Here is a 23,290-nt window from a genome sequence, read left to right on the forward strand (position 1 = left end):
GCAGCACAATTGAACTATTCCGGCGCGTAACCAACAAAATTATAATTGCCAGAATGATTTCCAATCTCCGATAGGAGCGGAACTTTAAGAAGAAGAAGAAGGTAATAAGTGTACTTTTTTACTCTTTCGATCTGCTGGCCCTCTACTATCAAGATTTCGTTAGTATTATGGTTGTTTTTACTAATTTTCATAAACTTCGTCTTTTTGATATTGAGAGAGAGTCCGTACTCCCTACTACACTTTACTATTTTACTCATGAGTCTTTGCAGGTCTTGTAAACTATCGGCTATTATTACTGTATCGTCTGCATATCTGATGTTATTAACTAAGACTCCATTTACTCTTATGCCGACTGTTTCATCTTCCAGAGTTTCTCGCATTACCTCTTCAGAATAAGCGTTAAATAATAGAGGTGATAGTATGCAGCCTTGCCGGACTCCTCTCTTTATTTCCATTTCTTCAGATGTTTCTTTTTCAATTCTTACTATTGCTCGCTGATTATAATAGAGGTGTGTTATTAGTCTTAAATCTCTTTCATTTAGGTTTTTAGTTTTCAGAATTTCCATGAGTCAATCATGTTTTACTTTATCAAACGCTTTATTGTAGTCTATAAAACAGACGTAAAGAGGACGGTTAACATCCAAACATCTCTGTGTCGGCACGTTGAAGGAGAATAATGCCTCTCTGGTACCCATACCATTGCGGAACCCATATTGAGCGTCACTAATATCCAGCTCTAGTTTAGAGTGTATTCTGGCGTGGATAATTTTCAGCAGAATTTTCAAGCCACCACTAGACTTCCCCTAATATATTTAATTTTATCCCTTTTTATCACTCCACTCATCCATCTAATCATTCTCATTTTCGTCACATGTATTCGTTGTTTCTCTTTTCCTTTAACTGTCCAACATTCGGTTCCGTACATCATAACTGGCCTTACGGCAGTTTTATATAATTTTCCCTTTAGCTTCATTGTTATTGTCACACAACACACCACTCGCTTCCTTCCTCTTATTCGGGATAAAGAAGATCACACTAAAGCTTCAATATAATAATTCGTTGGACATAATTTTGTAGCATATGCGGATGATCTTGTCGTAATTACAAGAAATCCGGGAGTATTGATTAGAAATAAATAAGAAAAATCTGTTATAAAAATTGTACTATCAAGCATTTCCAAATCAAGTATAGATATATTTACTTAGAACTTAAAAACTTACCTATCAGTCAATGGTGTGCTAAATCCTCTGTTACTCCATTTTGTTTTATAATTGTATCCAAAGGTAAAAATTGCTTTTTTCACTACATTACTTTTGTTCACTTTGTCTTTAACTGCTTTCGATATTCTGTCCAATATTACCTACAACAACAGATATAAAAGATGTAAACACTTCTAAAAGTTGGGGGAAAGAGAGGTAAAGGGAACTCAAGGAGAAGATGGAAGGACGGTATGACAGAGGAGTTGAAAGAGAAAGATTTAAAGAAGAAGACGGACAGAAATAACTGGCGAAGAAGAGTAAAGAACAGCGACTCCCGAAAAGCTCAGGAAGAAGAAGAAGAAGAAGAAGAAGAAGAGCTCTCGCGTTTAGAACTTGGGTATTAAATTGTGAGCAGTTGAAAAGGAAGAAGTAAATTTTCGTAATAAGAATGTTTAAATAGACAAGTGTAGTAACAAAAGTGGATAGAATTAAGTTACTTCAATAGGGAAAATCTTTTGAATGAAAGACATTAAGGATATTGGAACACATCTGCGACAATGGTATGAGGAGAATAAGGTTCAACCACGAGATCTATCAATATTACAAAGAAACCTCTGTAGCAAATTATGCAAAAATACAAAGATTGCGCTGGGTAGGTCACCTTATAAGAATGTATAATCACAGAACACCTAATAGAACGCTTAGTGAAACTGGTGGAACGTCGGATTAGGAAGACAAAGAAGAAGTAGATAGACGAAGTGAGAACCGATATTAAAGAGATATTGAGGGTGGATATCTGAAGGAGAGCAGCTAGGGACAGAGATACTTGGAGGCAGATACTGGGGAAGGCCAGGGCCCGATTTAGTATGTTGCGTCATAGCTAGAGAGAGATACTATAGAGGAGATTCCTTAACTTATACAATATGGAACGTTGTTTAACATATGTGTCATATTTGTCCTATCGTAGTAGTTGAAATATGACACTTACCGGTACACTGGTCATAAAGGTGGGCTGCAATATCGACGCATCACCCTTCGTTCCTCTCTTAATCTTACTCGAAGTATCTATCATAGTAAGCGCACTGGAATACCCTATTCTCAATCCCATCAAAATACACCCACTCTCGACCAACAGCTCGAAAACGTGAGCCAGAGGTAAATAACCCATTATCACTTCAGTGGGGTACATTCTAGTGGAATCCGTGAACGCTTTCACGGAAGCGATCATATTTTTGTGGGTGAGTTCTACACCCTTCGGTATCCCCGTTGATCCGCTCGTGTACATGATTATGGCGATGTCGTCGGCAGTGGGTTTTACGTCAACTGAAAAATAAAAAGGTATTACGTTGTATTTGGTAGTCGCAGATAATGTTTAGATTTAAAAAAATACCACCAACAAAACCAACGCGAGGATAACTTCTCAGTTTTTGATAAAACCCGTCAGCTGAGTATAAGAAGCAAACCACGAGATTCCACACCCAGCGCGCTGAAGAGAGAAGAAGATGCAATATCAGAAGTATCAAAGGCAAAACTATCTCTATCTGTAAGCGAGGTTACTACAGCCTCAGCCGCTTTTCGCATTTCGACCACCATCGTTTTCTGTCCTTCCATTCGTCTTCTTTGATGGCTCTATCTCTCATGATGTGCCGTTCCTAGGCAACTGAAGGCCTTCCCCTTCTTCTTCTTTGTTGTGTTATGTAACTTAAAGCTTTTTTTGGCCATCTATGTTCATTCATTCGTTTCACGTGACCATACCACACTAGTTGTCTGGATTCAATTCTCCCTGCATTGGAATATACACTATTTGTCCTCTTTTTAATAGGTTTGTTCGTAGAACGATCAGCAACCGTTGCCAACCATCAGACGCATGCGCGTTCGTAGTCTACGAACGCTAACTGTTAACTGCGCAACGCTAACTGTTCACTGCGCATGCATCTGATGGTTGGCAACGGTTGCTGATCGATTGGATCGTACTACGAACAAACCTAATATCTTCATTCCTGATGTGATCTTTTTTGGATATACCACACGCCACATGCTCTCCTTAGATAATCCATTTCCATTGTATATGTATATAAGCTGTACACTCCCGTGGAAGTTATAGCTGTTTTTCACTTTAATGATCCACCAAGACATGGGGGATCAGTCCACTTTTCTTCTAATCTGTCTCCTCAAAGCTTCTGGTGTGTCTTCGTTTCTTTCACTACTTTTCTCCACTCATTTCGGTTCTCAGTCTTTTTTTTCCAGTTTCGAATTCCCATAACTCTTAAGTCGTTTTCGACTTGCTGTTTCCATCTTGCTTTTGGTCTGCCTCGTGCTTTTGTCTCAGGGGGTATCCAGTTGGTAATAACTGTAATGGGATCATCTTCACTTTTTCTACTTATATGACCATACCACCTTATTCTTCGTGCTTTTGCTTCTTTCACTATGTTTTCTCCTTCCATCCATTGTTCTATTTCCTAGTTCATCCAGGGTCTTCTTTCGTTTTCATTTATTACTTTTGGTCCCAGAATGTTGCGCATTATTTTTCTTTCAAATACTTTCAGCTGTTTTTCTTCCTTTAACGTTAGGGTGTTGGTTTCTATGGCATACATTACCACTGGCCTTATGGTAGTCTTATATATTTGCATCTTTGTATTTCTGCTTAATTTTTTATCTTTTAAATCCATTTCTACTACTTCTATTATTTTTCTATCTTTTTTCGTGATCCCCATAAGTCATAACAGGCTCTACCAACGTTCAATAGATTGTCAATTTTGTTTTTTGTCTAATAACTTTAGACCATAGTAGAGAGCTTAGAATGTTTACCGCTCTCTTTCCCTGCTGCGTTCTGTTTTCAAAGTCTCTTTTGGTAGTGCGTTTTTTAGATATTATAGATCCGAGATATTTATATTCTTTATAGAGCAGTCAATGAGAGCAAGAACAGGTTATTGCCTCCGAATTCTATCCTACTGCATGGATTTTAATGAAATTTTAAGAATAGCTTGAAAATATCTCCTTATTCAAGGTGTACCCTATGCCGATGTGTGCTTTTGTCTTGGAGCGATTTCCACTCCTTCTCGGGGTGGAAAATTCTTTGGTTAAACAACTACGGAAGTTGCTAGAGAACCCAATTCTAAGCAAAAACTGTTCTATAATTTTTTTTTTTTTCGAAAACTCAATACTTTTTGAGTTATTCTTGGTTGAAAATTGGCCATTTTCATTGAAATATAACAACCTTTTCAAACGGTTTTTTGCGAATACCTTAAAAACAATGCATCTAACTAAAAAAATTTTATAAAACATTTTTGTAGCTCATAAAAAATGAAAGAGATTCGATCCTTCTTCAATCTTCTAGTTATAACACAAAGAGAAATGGTAGGTAAAAAGAGTTTGTTTTTTGGTACATGCTCAAAGCAGTGCATTCAACTTGAAATAACAGAGAAACGGTCGATTTTGATTTTATGTATATAATGCTACCAATACCTTTTATTCTGCTTGAAAAGTCCTTTCAAATAAGCAATATTAAATGTCGATTACATCCAAACTAAACGAGATATGCTGCAAAAAATGCTGCTAACGAATTTTAAGAAAAAAATTGAGAAGTATATTTAACCCCTCACCCCAAGAATTTAAATGCATCGTTTTCTTTCTACAATACACTTCACTACAGTGTCATTTTTATGTTCAAAAAGTTGAGAGGGTTTATAATGAATGGTTTTTGAAAAAAATAAGATCAAATTATAGAGCGCATATTTAAATTTTCTTAAAAATCTTCTTTTTCTCCACGTAACTTGAAAATGATAAGAGATACTGTTATAAAAAATAAAATCAAAATGTTTATCTAGAAAAAACCTTTATTTTTGTATGGCATCTTTTTTTTTGTCATCTCTTATCATTTTCGAGTTACATGGAGAAAAGAAGATTTTTAAGAAAATTTAAAAATGTGCTCAATAATTTGATCTTATTTTTTTCAAAAACCATTCATTTTAAACCCGCCCAACTTTTTTAACATAAAAAGAACACTATAGTAAAATGTATTGTAGAAGGAAAACGATGCATTTAAATTCTTGTGGATGAGGGGTTAAATATACTTCTCATTTTTTTTAAATACGTTAGTCATCAAATTTTTTACAGTTTATCTCGCATAGTTTGAATGTAATCGACATTTAATATTGCTTATTTTAAAGGTCTTTTCAAGCGCAACAAAAGTTATTGGTAGCATTATACACCTAAAATCGACCGTTTCTCTGTTATTTCAAGTTAAATACACTGATTTGAGCATGCACCAAGAAAACAAGTTTTTTTCACTTACCATATCTTTTTTTGTGTTATAACTAGAAGATTCATAAAGGAAAGAATCTCTTTGTTATTTTACAAGCTACAAAAATGTTTTAAATAGTTTTTTAGTTAGATGCATATTTTTAAGGTATTCGCAAAAAACCGTTTGAAAAGGTGTTATGTTTCAATAAAAATGGCCAATTTTCAACCAGGAATAACTCAAAAAGTATCGAGTTTTCGAAAAAAAATTATAGAACAGTTTTTGCTTAGTATTAGGTTCTCTAGCAACTTCCGTAGTTATTTAAGCAAAAAAAATTCCACCCCCGAGAAGGGGTGGGAACCGCCCCCAAGACAAAAGCACACATCGGCATAGGGTAGACTTTGTTTCTTGGGCTATTCCCTACTTACTGTGAAAATATCACGTACATCGATCTAGTAGCATAGAGTTCGGAGCCACATACCCTCATTGACTGCCCTATTACATGTTTTTGTGGTTCTAATTTCTCAACTCTGGATCTTCTTCATCATCCCCTATTTTAAGATACTCTGTTTTTGATATATTTGTATTGAAAAACAAACTACAGATATAATATAAAGCTACTTACTATATAAGAAAATAGCTTCAGAACAATACTTACCAATATTTGAAGCAGCTCCCATCTGAGCAACTTCGTCAAAAGTTACTATTTGTACCCCACTCTTAAAACTATCTTTCTCCTCCTGACTCAGACTCTTGATCTGATCTTCCATATAAACAAGCTTCTTCACGTTTGGAGTCATCTGCAGAACATGTTTGAACTTCGGCAATAGGCTGAAACTGGTAATAACTATATCCACTTCAGTTTCGTTGATAGCATGGGCTATAGCGTCATCTCCCAATGTAGCGTAGATGGTGACCAGGGAGAAGTTTTGCTTGAAAGCTGCGTGGGCTGCAATCATCCATTTGGTTTGGGTTTCGGCTAAGATGGCGATGTTGTGCGTAGGCTCTGCTCCCAGTTTTCGTAAGCCTTTGCCGAAGTTGGTAGCTAGGTTGTTCACTTCCGTAAATGATAGCCATTTGTAGTCGCCAAGGTCGTACTGCAATCAAAAAGAAATTTTAATCATTTAAGGTTGTGTTGTTTTTATTAGTTATATAACATCCAGGAAATCTTAAACACCCCTTCGAGATGTATCCGACTAGTAAAAGCAACTCAACTATGCTCAACTAATAGTGAAAGGAAAGATTTAGGGAAAGAGAGAACTAGGAAGAAAGAAGGAAGGAAGAACAACGGCAGAATTTTAGTTGTAGTTGTAGTAGCCAACTTTCATTGATGATAGGGCACTTAAAGAAGAAGAAGTAAAAGCAAGGATGGACTCAACAACAGCAACGGTTCATGTACAGAATAAATTAGACCCATCTGGAATAAGATGGACCCATCACCGAAAAGGTGAGTAAAGAAGATATGAAAAGAGAAATCGAAGAGAATAAAGAAGAGATGACTAAAGAGATTGAAGTAACAAGAGATCTACTGAACAAAAGACGTGATGAGATAAGGGGGACTCTTAGAAATATCCTTGTATAATTGAAAAGACCAAGCAACTGAGAATTGAAGTTAAACAAAAGTAAAAAACTTCGGTTTGTTAATGGTATATAATTTGTTCCCCTCTCAACAAAATAATTAGGCCTCCTATATTTCACGAAAATACCTCCTGGCCAGTGTATAGAATATAATTTGAAGTGCTGCACAAAATAATGGATGAGCAAATGAACAGATGGTAACGGCTCTCATATTAGCACTCCGTGGTAAAGCTCTTAAGGGGGTGTATGGTTTGAAATCAACATATCAAGCTCATTTTTGTGAATTTTTTTCGAAGCTATGGTACAATTATTGTATTTTTAAATTAAATAAACATATTAAGTACAATTCAAAGAATATTTAGAAAAAAATTAAATCCAAAATATTGAAAAGTAAGCCATTGGTGACAAATTTTGACAGGCAGCTCACAAAAAAAATGGATTTTGCGGTGGACATCAGAACTCGTCACTAGATCATACGAAACAAAAAATTCAAAAAGATTTAATTAGCTTATGAGTTTTACGAGGTCACAACGTCGAGTTTTTTTATTTTTTGGTATCACTTAGAAATCAAAAAAATGAAATTTTTGGTAAAAATTTTGTGAAAATCAACTGATTTATTATTGTTGAACAAAAAATAAGCAAAAAAAAGAAAAATATCTCGACATTGATACCTCATGAAATGTCGTCTCAAGAAAATCTGTGCAAAATATCAGGTAGATCGGCCGAGTAGTTTTTCAGTTACAATGTCCACCGCATTTAAAAAAGCAGTTTTGAGAAAAATGCGTTTAAAGTTTTGACAACTGCATCTTCATCTTCTTATTTGTCTGCCAAATCCTAAAGTGATGCACATTGGAATATGTTTTTTGAATCGAGGAGTAATCTACAAAAGAGAAGGCGAACAGTTGTTTAACGTTTCTCACTACGCTCAAGCGTGCTGGCGCGAAGTCGCGGCAAAGCGAGTCGAAGGTAAAGATATTCAACACCCTGTATCTCTGGTAGTTTTACTCCGATTATTTTGAAATTTTCAGAGAGTATTCTTGAAAGTATGCACTTTTATTTGAAATAATAAAAAAATTAAATATTTCAAACCATACCCCCCCCCCCTTAACGTCCTCCAAAATATCCCAGATGACACACAAAAGGGCTATTAGACCATCGTATCGGCTCTAGAACTAAGAGCAATAGTAGACAAAAAACAATAATTTGAAGTGCTGCACAAAATAATGGATGAGCAAATGAACAGATGGCAACGGCTCTCATATTAGCACTCCGAGGTAAAGCTCTTAAAGTCCTCCAAAATATCCCAGATGACACACAAAAGGGCTATTAGACCATCATATCGGTTCTAGAACTTAAATATAGTCGACAATATTAGAAGCAGGTCTACAGAGTCAACTAAAATTGCGTATCTAACGTTCCAACGAGTCTGTGCAAGAATACGGAGCGGAGATAGAAAGAAAAAATTTAAAGAATATCTCTGGCTCCATCACCAAAAAGAGAATATGAAGATCTAAAAATCATAAACCGTTAAAGGAAAACGTCTCAAATTTCACTAGAGTTCGATCGACTGGTTATGTAATGAGGCTGTATGAAGACAGATTGAAAAGGAAGGACAAGTAAAAGATGGGAGAGCGATTTGCTGAACTTCAGAACTACAAAGCAAGCGGCGACTATATATATATAGAGACCTATATTGGAAGAAGAAACTACAGAGGTCAAGGCTTCATCCGGGTTAAATAACCTAAGAATCTAGTTCAACACAACATATTATGTGTAGCTTTCAATTTAGTCTGTAGAGCGATTGGAAGTGGAATAAAAAGAAGAGGTTTGTGACTGCAAGTAACGAATATTGTACATGACATTGAAAATTTCTAAATATTAAAAACATACCTTTTTAAATATCCTGCCATTAGGTTGTTTTTCGTCTTCTTCTCTCAAAATCTCTCTAGTTCCCAAGCAACGTTTATCAGTATGTTTTTTGGCAGCATGCTCCAACAGTTTTGCCATCGTGTCGATGCGTTCCTTGTCGATTTCATAGTGGGTAGGATAAGGCTTCTTTGTCGTCTTATACGTGATGTATTTGTCACCTTTTTCTACAATTGTCGCCTAAAATACAGCATATTGTATGACCCGCATTATATGAACTCCAGTACAGGTCGACAGAGATATCTCAAGTCGTCAAGGCCAGACCGATCGAAAACTTTGATTACGCGACGTTGTCAGATCAATCGGGTTTCAAAGGATCTTCGGATTTTTGAAAGTAAAATTGATAACAATTTTATATTTTTTATGAATCGATAATTTCACGGGATTGTACACTATTGAACTTATTCTAAATAAACAAATGTTTGATGATTTTATCTGGCAACGTCGCAAAAGCACTGATTTCGTATACAATGAATTTAAATGAATGTTTACTCTTTGCACTAACGCGTTCAACTGAAATCCCTTCTCCTTGATTAGCTACCTGAGTGACCTTAGCAGTTTAAGATATTTCTGTACACTTGTACCGCCTTTAGATCCCACTTACCCTTTCAATTTTCGCTAATTGTACTCTCTTGATAGGATTTTGGAACAGCAAATATATAGGGAATGTCAAAATATCGTATATAAACACAATTATATACAGCACAGCATAAATAACACTAAATAAATAATGGTTTTTACAGCTGAAACAAAAATTTAGATTAGATTAACATTTTTTAATAAGTAAAATTTTTTTAAAGTAAATAGTTATAATATTCAAAAGGTGGATGTTAAATCATTAGGAAGAAGGTTTAGTCAGAGCAAAAGTAGCAGAAAAGGAAAACATGTGCTAGAACAGGAAATAAATAGGTTACTTCTTTAAGGGTAGTAGGCTTCATTATGCCTTCATACTCTGGGCTAATTAGCAAAATACAAGGAAAAGTTATTTACCAGCAATTTTATTGCTGGAATCGAATCTTATTATTGTATGTATTAATAATATAGGTATGCAAAGTCCGCAGATAGTGTGCTACTTTTTTTATAAACAAAATGGCGCCCGAAAATCGTGTTTTTTTCAGTTTTAGCTCTATAACTCCAAAGATTTTAACTTTACACCAAAAACACCCAAATAAAAATTTACCGCAATTAAATTCTGCATAGAGACGTGTTTTTTCCGATTCACTTCGACGAAAACTTTCCCCGGAAAAAGCAGGTTTTTCCAACAAAATCTTTAATTTTCAACCAAAATTTTAGATAAGTAATTGTTAATCAATAATTAAATATCTTGGTAATGTAAAAGCCCTTTTCGTGTAGATTATAATTCCAGAAGCTGATGGAAATTGAATGAACAGTTTAGCAACAATTGAATTGTTAATTAAAAATTTACGGTCGCTATAATAACGACAATAATTATGATGGATAAGAATAACTATGATTTTTTCATAAAAAGACACTATACCTATCCAATGTATTTTACAGAATTGAAATTGGACTATTTAAGCGGCCTCAGGAATATTTTAAAATTATAAACAATTTTTTGGCTTATAAACAAATAGAATATCTCGAAAAATATTAAACTAAATTAAATTGTGAAAACGGTATTCGAAAAACAGTGGCAGGACGCTTCTTTCAAAAGAAAAAACGTTTAATTATGACGAGTGGTTCCTGAGATACAACCGGTCAAAGTTGACCGGAATTTACGGCAAAGATATAAACAATAGAATCATAATTTTCAAACCATCACCTTTTTATTTTTGTCCTCTTTCTCCACACCAATTTTAATATCTTTAAAATACTCATGACATATATTATTATAATAAAAACTATCGATAATACGTGTGAAAATTGCCAAAAATAGCAAAATTCCAATCAAAAATTAGGTTGGAGAAAATGTAACCCTCAAAGTTCAAAATCGGTATACGTTAAAAAAATGCATTTTCTCGGCTTTCCATGGATCAATTTCCTTCATTCTTTTTTTGTTCCCTAATAACTCGAGTAGGGCCATCGAACTAACGTATTATTAAATGTCAAACTTGCTTTTATAATAGATTAATTTATTTATAAGAACAGAACACTACATATTTTTTCCAGTTGTAGGCTTTTTTTTAGATAAACTTGCTACAAGTGTACCCTTTAAAGTTAAAAACATAAATATTCTCATTTGAAAGCTGTATAATTATTTAAACAATTTTTATTTAAACAAATTAAAATTTTGTGTTATAATAAATAAATTAATTTATTATAACAAAACAAAAGCAAGACTGACATTTAATAATGCGTTAGTTCGATGGCTCTACTCGAGTTACTTGGGACCAAAAAAAGAATGAAGGAAATTGCTCCATGGGAAACCGAGCAAATGCATTTTTTTAACGTATACCGATTTTGAACTTTGAGGGTTACACTTTCTCCAACCTAATTTTTGATTGGAATTTTGCTATTTTTGGCAATTTTCACACGTATTATCGATAGTTTTTATTATAATAATATATGTTATGAGTATTTTAAGGATATGAAAATTGGTGTGGAGAAAGAGGACAAAAATAAAAAGGTGATGGTTTGAAAATTATGATCCTATTGTTTATATCTTTGCCGTAAATTCCGGTCAACTTTGACCGGTTGTATCTCAGGAACTACTCATCATAATTAAACGTTTTTTATTTTAAATGAAGCGTCCTGCCGCTGTTTTTCGAATACCGTTTTTACAATTTAATTTAGTTTAATATTTCCCGAGATATTCTATTTGTTTATAAGCCAAAAAATTCTTTATAATTTTAAAATATTCCTGAGGCCGCCTAAATAGTCCAATTTCAATTCTGTAAAGTACATTAGATAGCTTTTTATGAAAAAATTATAGTTATTCTTATGCATCATAATTATTGTGGTTATTATAGCGACCGTAAATTTTTAATTAACAATTCAATTGTTGCTAAACTGTTTATTCAATTTCCATCGGCTGCTGGAACTATAATCTATATGAAAAGGGCTTTTACGTTACCAAGTTATTTAATTATTGATTAACAATTACTTATCTAAAAGTTTAGTTGAAAATTAAAGATTTTGTTGGAAAAACCCGCTTTTTCCGGGGAAAGTTTTCGTCTAAGTAAATCGGAAAAACACGTCTCTATGCAGAATTTAATTGCGGTGAATTTTTATTTGAGTGTTTTTGGTGTAAAGTTAAAATCTTTGTAGTTATAGAGCAAAAATTGAAAAAAATCACGATTTTCGGGCGCCATTTTGTTTATAAAAAAAGTAGCACACTATCTGCGGACTTTGCATACCTATATTATTAATATATACAATCATAAGATTCGATTCCAGCAATAAAATTGCTGGTAAATAACTTTTCCCAAAAATGGCCTATTCTCCGATAATCAGCCCAAACTATCATTAGTATTGTTCACATCGTGTTCAGTACTCTCATTCATCATCGTTTTTAGCTCGATGATTATTTTCCAGTTATCTCGTTATTGCGTTTCCATTTCAAATAATTATTTGCCATTTTGGAATACATTCGCTAAGTATGAAACGAACAGATTTGCTTTTTGTTTTCCATCAGGTGTACAAGTTTTATCTTATTGGTGGAATGTGTTGCGTTGGTCTATTTATTTTTTTTATACAATTCCACAAAGAGTAGTCATTGGTTTGGTCTTCTGTCAGATCGGTTAAGTAGATATTGATTCATTTTTGGTTATATCTTATTTCTCCTTTTAACTGTTGTTTTGGAATGTTAGTGTTGACTTAATGAGAAAGTTAGAAGCTTTTGAGATGGGGCTTTTCAGGAGAATTTTAAAAATACCGTGGACTGATCATATTACGAACGAAATGGTGTTGGACAGAATGGGAAGAGACAGAGAACTTTTGACTACCATTAAAAAGAGGACAACAGCATATTTGGAGCACATACTTATAAATGATAAGTACGAGTTATTACAGTTGATTATGAAGGATAAAATCGAAGGAAAAGTGGCTCTAATAGACGACAAATATCTCGGCTGAAAAACATTCGCGACTGGACCGGTAGTATGTTCTTTAAAGGTAAAATATTGCAACACCTCTAAATTTTAAAGAACCGATTGAATTGACATGAAATTTGGCATACACATAGCTAACAAGTCAAAGAAAAAAAGTGATATTGTGCCAATGTGTGCTTTTGCCCTAGGGGTGAGTTTCACCCCCTTTGGGGGTGAAAAATATATGTTCAAAATAAGTCCGGAAATACTTTTGTTCTATAAAGTTTTTTCACCAAGTTAATAATTTTCGAGTTATTTGCGAGTGAATATGTTAATTTTTCTACAAAATAACCACGTTTTCAGATAATTTTTCGCAAATAACTCAAAAAGTAAGTATTTGGTCGAAAGAAAATTCGTATCAAAAATATAGCACGTAAAAAAGTGAAAAACATGGTATACCGTAAAACGAGGTCACTTTGTGACAGATTCAGGGGTTTTTGTAAATCTGAAGATATTCTTGATGGAATTATTACATTCCAAAATTTACTTAAGAAACATAACTTTTAACTTCTAACTTATCTGGATTTCACTGGGAAAAATTTACAAACAATACAACAATTTACAAAAATATTTGTCACAATCTCGCCCCTTTCATTGGGGTGACATTGTGACAACGTAAATTCTGCATACAAGTCTAAAGTCGGCGTTTTAATGGGTCGGAAATGTGACAGAGATCGCCTGTAATTATAATCTGAATATTAATTAGATCTATCACAAAGCCGCCCATATGTATGTGAGCATATGTAGTTGGTCTGTCATAAAATCACCCCACCAGTTGAACAGAAAGCTTTATTAATAATAAAATCAAATGTTATTAACCACAAATAATAAATAAAAGAAGTTAAATAAATCATTTTGAATCGGTAATAATTCTAATTATTCACATAAATGTCCATTTCAGGCACTTTAAAAATTGCTCTTCGAGAAATTTGGACGGGTGAATTTATTTTGGCTTGTACAACATCAGCAAACTCGTACATAAGCTGGTCTTCCCGGTCTGGCCACTTCCAAAATCTTCCACATTTCTCCATGGCGCTGACATTCACACCTTGCTTTTCCACTCCAGTGGACCATTCCTGGAAACATAGACCCCTCGTATTGGATAATGACGTAGTCCCCTATATTTGGCGTATTTACTTCTCCCTTTGCCAGAGCAGAATCCGGATTCTGGATGCAAGCCACATAAAACTTCTTTCTCTCCTACAGTGGTGGCATCTTCTTCTTCCACAGCGGCGGCATCTTTCTCTACCACAGTGGTGGCATCTTCTTCTTTCACAGCGGCGCCATCTTTCTCTACCACAGTGGTGGCATCTTCTTCCACAATCATGGCATCGTCTTCTTCCACAGCGGCGGCATCTTTCTCTCCCACAGTGGTGGCATCTTCTTCTTCCACAGTGCTGGCATCTTCTTCTTCCACAATCGTGGCATCGTCTCCTTCCACAGCGGCGGCATCTTTCTCCGCCACAGTGGTGGCATCTTCTTCTACAGCGCTGGCATCTTCTTCTTCCACAATCGTGGCAGCTTCTTCTTCCACAATCGTGGCAGCTTCTTCTTCCACAGCAGCGGCATCTCTCTCTCCCACAGTGGTGGCAATTTTCTTTGACACTCTGTTCCCGGTAGCCTCTGGTATTTTCGGGGCATTGCTATTTACCTAAAAAATAATAATAAAATGTAAAAAAACAATGTCACAATCTCACCTCATGTTTGCCAAATCTGTTATTAATTGTGTCACAAAGTCATCTCATGTTTTGTCGAACTCTCATTTAAGGTGACGCCACTGGTTTATTATTGGAATTTTGAGACAATGTATGCATGACAACATAACGTAAGCTATGACGTACTTTGTACATATTATAAATTCTGGCTGCATGAAACAGTTGGAGCTCTCTCTACAAATGAAAGTATACCAACAAAGTAAAAATTCTAACTTACTTTTATTTTAATTACACACACGATCTAGTTAGCTGTTTTAAAACCTTTAGTATGGCTAGTAATCAACACACACAATCCTTACAAGGCCATTGAAAATAACTGCGGCGCGTTCAGTCGGTAACTATGGACTCTATATTGGATTTAGTGGGGGTACTACATACTGTCACAAATTCACCTGACTGTCATAAAGCCACCTCATTTTACGGTATATATTAGGTGACTGTACCTAGTAGAAGTAGAGTTATAGCTAATGAAAAATAGGTTCATATTCGTCAAATTCCAAATAGAATATTTTAACGTGCCATAACCAAAAAACGAAACACTTATTTGGGGAAAACTCATTTTAACTTTTTTAAAGTGGTTAAAGAATGCTTATTTTTGTTTAAAAAAAAATTTTAGCATCAAAAGTAAACAAGTTACGCTCAAAATAAAGTTGGTCCCTTTTTTTGGTAAGAAATCGGGAAAATCACCCCCTAATTAGCATTTCAAATGAAGTTAATTGTTACCACTTCACAAGTTTTTTACTCGCGCGTATGTATTGATCATATGATCTGTAAGTTTCATCGGTTCAAAGTGCTTATTTTTGAAAGAGCTGTAGTTAAAAGGGCTTAAACGACTCACTAATCACGAGTGTATGCAAATTTAGAAACACCGAATCTTAACCAATTTTTGTCTTACAGGAAAATAAAAAGATACAAAATTTTCAGAAAAGTAAAGCCGACTTTTTTATTGTTTAAGATTTTTGGTATCTCTAACAATTTTTAAGTTATTTTGAAAAAAAGCATTTTTTTCAAAATTAAAATTTTTAAAAATTTTACTTTAAAACCAAATTTTTTGAAAAATAAGCACTTTGAATCTATGAAAATAAAAACAGAAATAAAGCTTTTTTTTAAACACTTTAAAAAAGTTGAAATGTTTTTTCCCCAAAAATGCTTCATTATTTGGATATTTCACATTTAATTCAATATATATTTAATTCATTATTTTACCACAGTTAAGTCGAGGAATAAGCCAACATTCTGTGATTTTTAGGGCACCTAAGTATTATAATTTACTACCAAACAAAATAAAAGAAATCAAATCCATAAAAATGTTTAATAAAAAGGTAGTTGTTTGTATTACTGGAAACAAAACACAATTTGAATTGTAAATCCTGAAAAATATGTTTTTTTTATTTTGGAATTATTAATACCTATAAGTTGGATTTTTTACATATTATTATATTATATAGATATATGCTGTTTAGACTGGCGATATGCTGTTTACTTAGTTTTAAGTTTAAATTCCAAATAACTTTGATTCTCGAATGTGTTTCTTTTGTTTTTTTTTGAGTTATGTTTGTTTATAAATAATCTATATTTATTTAGGATTTTTCTATAGACACACACAGATGTTTTCACATCTAGGTGTCTTTCTGTATATTATATTATATGTACTTAAAATTGTAAATTTTGGCTAATAAATTGAAAATAATAAATTGAATTATTCTATTTGGAATTTTTCGAATATGAACCTATTTTTCATTAGCTATAACTCTGCTTTTGCTAGGTATAGAGACCTAATATATACACCGTTTTTTTCACTTTTTTATAGGCTATAACTTTGCTAAGAAAATTTTTTTCGACAAAATGCTTACGTTTCGAGTTATTTGCGAAAAACATTCTAAAAATGTGGTTATTTTGTTCAAAAATGAACATATTCACTTGCAAATAACTCGAAATGTATTGATTTGGCGAAAAAACTCTATAGAACAAAAGTTGCTTAAAATTAGTCAGTTTATCCATTTCGGTACTTATCTTGGACATATATTTTTTCACCCCCGAGATGGGGTGAAATTCACCCCCAGGGCAAAAGCACACATCGGCACCATATCACTTTTTTCTTTGACATGTTAGCTATGCGTACGCCAAATTTCATGTCAATCCAAGCGGTTCTTTAAAATTTACAGCAAAAACCGTGAAAGAATGTACTACGGGTTAAACATACAGACGCTTTTCAGAAAAGCAGAAGACAAAGACGAATTTGCAATGGTTATGGCCAACTTTCATTATTGAAGTCGGCACTAGAATAAGAAGAATTGTTGGTTGAGGTTGTTTAAAACATTTTTATTTTCTGCAGTTCTGTTGTTCCGTGTTTCCAGGAGATTCCTTTATCGTTTGACAAAGAAATTTGTTGACTTTTTATGGATTGGCGGATGATACTCTTATTCCACTTTTTTCTCTTCATTTTCTCTTGTCTCCATATTATGTGTACAGGCAGGGCCGCCGAGAGGGCGCTACAGCCGGTACATTTTACCGGGGCCCGGCGATGTAAGGGGCCCGGCGTCGACCAGACCAAAGACGTAATTTTTCCCGTTTTTTTTTTACTCTTCACTTTATGTCCATAATTCGTTTGATTTGGTTTAAAATTTTAACAGCAATAAATCACATGAGTCAAATACTACAGTGCAGTCAGATAAAACTATGATGTGGATATGGAGATTAAAAATATATCATTGCTTCTAGAAAATTTACAAAAAATCAGAAGAATGTATGTTGAAGAATCTAAATTAGTTACCCGCATTTATGGAATAAATCCAGAATTTACATCAAATAAAGAAAAACGGCGTAAAAAGCCTGTGAGATTTTTTGATGATTTGCCTGGGCCTAGTAGTGGTGCGACTGATAATTTTGAGCCCGACGCAATATTTCGCTGGGAAATATTTAATATTGTTATATAATAAGCAATTTAACAAGAAGATTTAATGCGGAAAATAAAATTCATTGGCTATTTAACATTTTATGGATATTCCGAGATGAAGATGACGACAATATTAAGAAGAAAATTGATATATGTATTGCGATAGTTTTATAAAGAAGACATCAGTGAAAAAATGAGAGATGAAATTTTTCATTTGAGAGCGATATACATGGATAATATTGGTGAATCTCAACTTTCTCGAATAGATTTGCTTAATAAAATTAAACATCTCAAATTTGAATCGTTGTTGTGTAAGAATATTTTGCACATTACCGGTGACAGTCGCAGAAGCAGAAAGATCCTTTAGTTTTCTTTTTCGCATAAAAAATGCTACGAGGAAATAAATGAAACAGGATCGGTTAGCTGCCTTTCAACTTTGTGAATTGAAAATGATTTTGTAAAATATGCGATTTTTGCCAAATCAGGCAACTCTAAAAGCACCTGTATTATAAATATTTTCATTCTTATAAATTGAATAAAATTTTGTATAATCAAAATTTATTCAAATTTATATGTATCTGAAATGTTTCTTATTATTTATTATTTATAATTTTATTTCTATAAGAATTAAACAATTTTTCCGCTCATCACTTTTTGCCGGGGCCCGCCCTTCACTTTTTACCGGGGCCCGCTCATCCCTCTCGGCGGCCCTGTGTACAGGGCCGGTTCTAGAGTTCTGAGCGCCCCGGGCAAAATAAAATTTGCCGCCCTTTCATACAAGAATATATAAAAAAATATTACTGCAAATATAAAAAAATAGCAGAAAAGGCAAAAAATTAAAATTTCACTATAAAGAACTATGTAAAAATATATTTACTTAAAAAATAGGACAATGGTTATTATTTATATCTGATCCAACATGTCAGACGCATAAGGCAGCTCACACGACGAAGGAGTGAGATAAAAGATAAAGATAAATGCACATTGTCAACAAGCAGAAAAAAATGTGTATAATATTGTGCAATACCAAAAAAGATGTTGATTGTGCGCAAGATAGCTGCATCCCCAATGACTAAATCTGGGAGTGGCATCCACATGGCATACAAAAAGCACGACGATATTCTTTGCAAAAACACGAGCTTGTACACCTTTAATTTTTCTATTCATGTTAGAGCTACTGTCATATCGTTGGCCTTACAATCATCTAAATTCAATTAAAAATAATTCAATAATTTTTTATTACTTATCTCATATAATGAGTAGGACTATGATTCGATACTTAGAGCCAAACTATGGGAAGCAATGAAAGACATCGAAGTTCCACTAATATTAATAAGAGCAGTAAAAGGAGTCTACAAAAATAACAAAGTAGCTATCAAAATGGATAATAGAATATGCAGTCCATTTAAGATAATACAGTGAAAATTGCTTAAATCCTTAGTAATATGCAGGGCGTTTCTAAATAAGTGCGACAAAGTTTAAGTATATGACACCATATATCCTTTTCGTCATTTCCCTTCTTCCTGACTTGTTTTAGTATCGTATATTTTGTAGAGATTATAAGTATTTTGTATAATTTTGATTATTTTCAAGAGACATAAAACTATAAAATATTTCGTTCCTATCAACTTCAAATGAAATGAAATGTTTTTATCAGATACGTTATCATTAAAATCATCACACCGTTAGACAAAATGACCTCTATGTAGTAGAGATAATTACTGTTGCAAATATTACAATACAAAAATGTAATTAGAATGTTGGCGAATGAATGGTAGACGGTAATGATATACAAAGAGAAAGCAAAATATGAAAATATTGTCGTTCAATTATACAACTAAATGTAAAACATTTTCTCTTAATTTTTGCATTCATAGCCATTTTCTTTAATGTTTCTATCAAAAATGTCGCTAGTTTTGTCGCGAATTGATTTTTGTCTGTAAGTTTTTCTTTCTATGTCCTCTGATATTCATTTTTAGCGTTCGATATTCTTGAATCAATATTCTGTACAAGCGATCGTAGTATTATGAGACTCTGGTACCTATATCGGCTGTGTAGAGTGAGAAAAGCAGCGGCCCGAGAACACTACCTTGCGGAACTCCGGAGTTAATAGGACAGATGCTGGATTGTTGGTCTTTGAATTGTACAGAGAAATATCTATTTGATAAGTAGGATTTGATTAGGAGGAAATAGTTACTAGATAGTGCTAATTTTACTTTGTAAAGCAGACCTCTGTGCCAAACTTTGTCAAACGCTTGTGAGGTATCTAGGAATACAGCGTTGCAGTATTTCCTTTCTTCGAGAGTTTTTGATATTCCATTTACTATTCGATGGACTTGTTGTGTAGTAGAGTGATTTTCCCGAAAACCAAACTGATGTTCTGGTAGTAATGTTAGGAATTCATGATCTGCGTATATTGTTTGTAGCAGCAATCTTTCAAAAACTTTGCTAACGATTGGGAGTAGGCTGATGGATCGATAAGATGTTACTTCATTGGGAGCTGTGCCTGGCTTAAGGATCATTATGATTTCTGCAAATTTCCATATTTTTGGAAAGTGTGATAAGCTTAGCATGCGATTAAATATTACTGTTAGCATAATAACGGCCTTACGAGGAAGTTCTTTTAGTACTTGTGCCGAGATTAAGTCATAACCTGGAGCCTTTCGTTTGTTGAGTTTGGTTATTTCTTTCTTGACTTCTATAGGAGTAAAACTTTTGATTGGAAGGGACATTTGACATGCTGCGCTAATTAGTTCTTCCACTTCCTCATCAGGGTCTGGTGGCTCGGTTTGAAATACACTCGTAAGATGTTTAGCAAAGACGTCCGCTTTTTCTTTGTTGGAACGAGCCCATTCACCATTTGGTTTATGGAGGGGAGGAATAGTTGTGTATGGTTTTTTGAGCTTCTTAGTCGCCTTCCATAGCGTCTGATCATTTGCTGTAAGGTTTGTAATTTAATGTTCGAAGGTTTCGTTGTTTGCAGCTTTAATGGCTACTCCAAGTTGTCTACGTAGTCTATTGTATATATGTTGATCTATGTTGTTTCTAGATCTTTGCCAGTTTCTTCTCGCACGACGTTTTTCAGCAATGAGTTGCCGAATGTGTAGGGGAACATTTGTTGTATGTGTCGGTCTGCGTTCAGTTCGTGGTGTAGATTGCCATGCCGCTTCTTGCACAAGGGTAGTGAAATATTAAGCTGCTGTATCTATCTCGTGTGGATCCTTGATGTGTGGAGAGATGTTTTCTTCTAGGTAGTATTGGAAATCTGCCCAGTTGGTGTTTTTTGAGGCTAGTCGAGGAGGGGGTGTGTTGTTTATAACTGTGGTACTCTTGTTCATAATAACTGGTGTATGATCAGATGAGAGATCATAGCTGGATTCTATTAGACCGTTGTTTCGTTTTGAAATTTGAAGATTTTTTTCAATTTTTTGTTCCCTATTCTCTATAATCTATTTAATTTTCTGAGAGTCCTTTAGAGCTAATCCATGTCTTCTTTCTCTCATCCCTATCTGACTGTGTCTCTATAAATTTTTAGCTCTATAGTTTTTCCCATTTTCCGGCCAAACAGCGCATTTTTCATAAGTATTTGTAAGGACTTTTGGAATCAGAACATCAAGCGTCAATTTGGGAACAAAATATTCTTTTTCATAAATAATTTCACAACCCTTCGTCTTTTTTCATCTGTTTCGGTTAAATGAGATTTTTGATTATATGGCGTAGAAACATAAGACATTTTATTGTTTAGTTCTGCCATCATAGTGCACATAGACGTAATAGGTACCTCTACACGTAAAAATGGTCATATAACAGTGACCTATTACACTCTTTCAATACTGATTAAAATTTAGTAATTAATATTGTAGCGTTAAAAGAAGATACGGTGCCAAAACACCATCTTAACTCATGAATTATTATGATCTTTATTATTTGCCATGTCACCTTGATGAGGTTATAGATCATCTTCTTTTTGATGCGTTACAAATTTTATCATCTAATAATAATAAAGTTAGTCTCTAATTTTAGTAATTTTTTAACTAAAATTCATTTTAATTTGAGATATGGATGACCTGAAGAGATTAGTTAAAAACAGCATGCTTAAATTGTGGCTTCAACATGAACCTAGATAAAAGCCAGTGTTTTATCTTGGCATAAAAAATAAATAATATTGCTCAAGTCATTATTGGCAACCAAAATATTGGAACTGTATACAAATATAAATAACTTAAGGAGTTTTATGCCTTGAAGTGTGTGGCATATAGATAGTGAAGTCACAAATATTATGTTCTTCTTCTAATGGTGCCCATTTTCTTATGATGTTGACTACCACATTGGTCCATCCTATTCTATTGACCGTTTCTGACCGTTTTCTAAGATTGGCCAGTCAGGATGTACGTCTACGTCCAATGCCTTTGGACAATGTCCAGAGAATCTGGACTACGTCCAGTGCCTCTGTTATCAATCTTGCCTTATAGAATCAAACTGGATTTAGTAGATATCCTACGTCCTACAGGCGTAAAATAGTTTGATACAATTTTCAAATTAAAAAACACACACAAAGAGTAAGATACCCAACCTGACAACTGAGTGAAGCAGGCCCTTAAGGAGATGATAATAACATTGAATATATCTACACATGTTAGCTTGCAGTCCCCTTTTAACTGATATCTTATCGTGTTGTTTTCAACAACAAACAATAAAACCTTTTTTGGCCTAGGATGGGACCCCACTATTTTACATAAATAAACAAACAAGATTGTGAGTATTTGTTTTTTTCAGTTCAACGATGGATTTAGACGAGGAAGGTCTCCTTCTACTTCTTTCATTACTAAATTATCTATTCTAAATGTATCTATTACGCATAATGTGGCCGAAGTAAGCTAATTTTTTGTTCTTTGTGGTATCGAAATTGTCTTGTTTGTGTTATAGTGTTTCACTTTCCATACATTTCTCCATCAGAAATGCTTCTTTTGTATTCATTGTCATTTCTACGTTTTAATTTTCATTTTATTTTCTCTTCAATGATCTGCATTATTTTATTTGTCATCCATTCTTGCTGCTTTTCTTTTTTTGATTTAAGATATTCATGCCACTGTGTTAATAGATGTCTTTATTTTGTTCCACTGTGATTCTATGCCGCTAGTAATTTCTCAGATATTTTCGCAAAATTCTTATTAATCTCTTTTTTTAGGTACTTTTCCCGTATGTTATTTTCTTTCAGTGGGTTTATATCTATTTTGGGCCTCATTTTCTTATGAATTATTTTTAGTCGTATTTTGATATTTGTAATTAATACACTAAACTAAACTAAAAGAGTGAATAACTAAAAATATCTGGGAACCTGGGTAAATGAAAACAATGACCAAGGTAGAGAAATCAGTACACGTATTGAAATTGCAAGACAATCATTTATAAAAAAAAGAATGTGTGTGTACTTTGTACGCACGTAAGAAGTTATACTTTTATTATACAATTTCAAAAATATAAATATACTTAACAGGTTATTTGTATTTTATTTAAATATTAAACTAACTTTCTTACCTACCACTTTAAAAAAAAATATTAAAACGGTACCAAAAATAAAAAAAAAGAATATGAATCGTCCGGTATTTGAACCCGGGACCTCTCAATCTCCGGTCACGCGCTCTATCACTGCGCTATACGGCCTTTGTTTTGACAGGTTGCAAGAT

The 23,290-nt window shown here is 33.8% G+C and overlaps 1 protein-coding gene across 3 annotated transcripts in view; it reads right to left on the reverse strand.

Moving 5' to 3' along the window:
- Positions 1-23,290, reverse strand: part of LOC126891623 (fatty acid CoA ligase Acsl3-like) — a 94,185-nt gene that overhangs the window by 29,988 nt on the left and 40,907 nt on the right. For all 3 annotated transcript variants that reach the window (XM_050660841.1, XM_050660843.1, XM_050660842.1), the window contains exons 2-6: positions 9,548-9,686; positions 8,908-9,123; positions 6,098-6,536; positions 2,188-2,522; positions 1,221-1,360 (exon numbers count right to left, since the gene is read on the reverse strand). In XM_050660841.1, coding sequence (XP_050516798.1) covers positions 1,221-1,360; positions 2,188-2,522; positions 6,098-6,536; positions 8,908-9,123; positions 9,548-9,686 — 1,269 coding nt within the window. The remainder of the gene's footprint in view (positions 1-1,220; positions 1,361-2,187; positions 2,523-6,097; positions 6,537-8,907; positions 9,124-9,547; positions 9,687-23,290) is intronic.

Source organism: Diabrotica virgifera, chromosome 9, assembly GCF_917563875.1.
Source record: "Diabrotica virgifera virgifera chromosome 9, PGI_DIABVI_V3a".
NCBI classification, from domain to species: Eukaryota; Metazoa; Arthropoda; class Insecta; order Coleoptera; family Chrysomelidae; genus Diabrotica; species Diabrotica virgifera.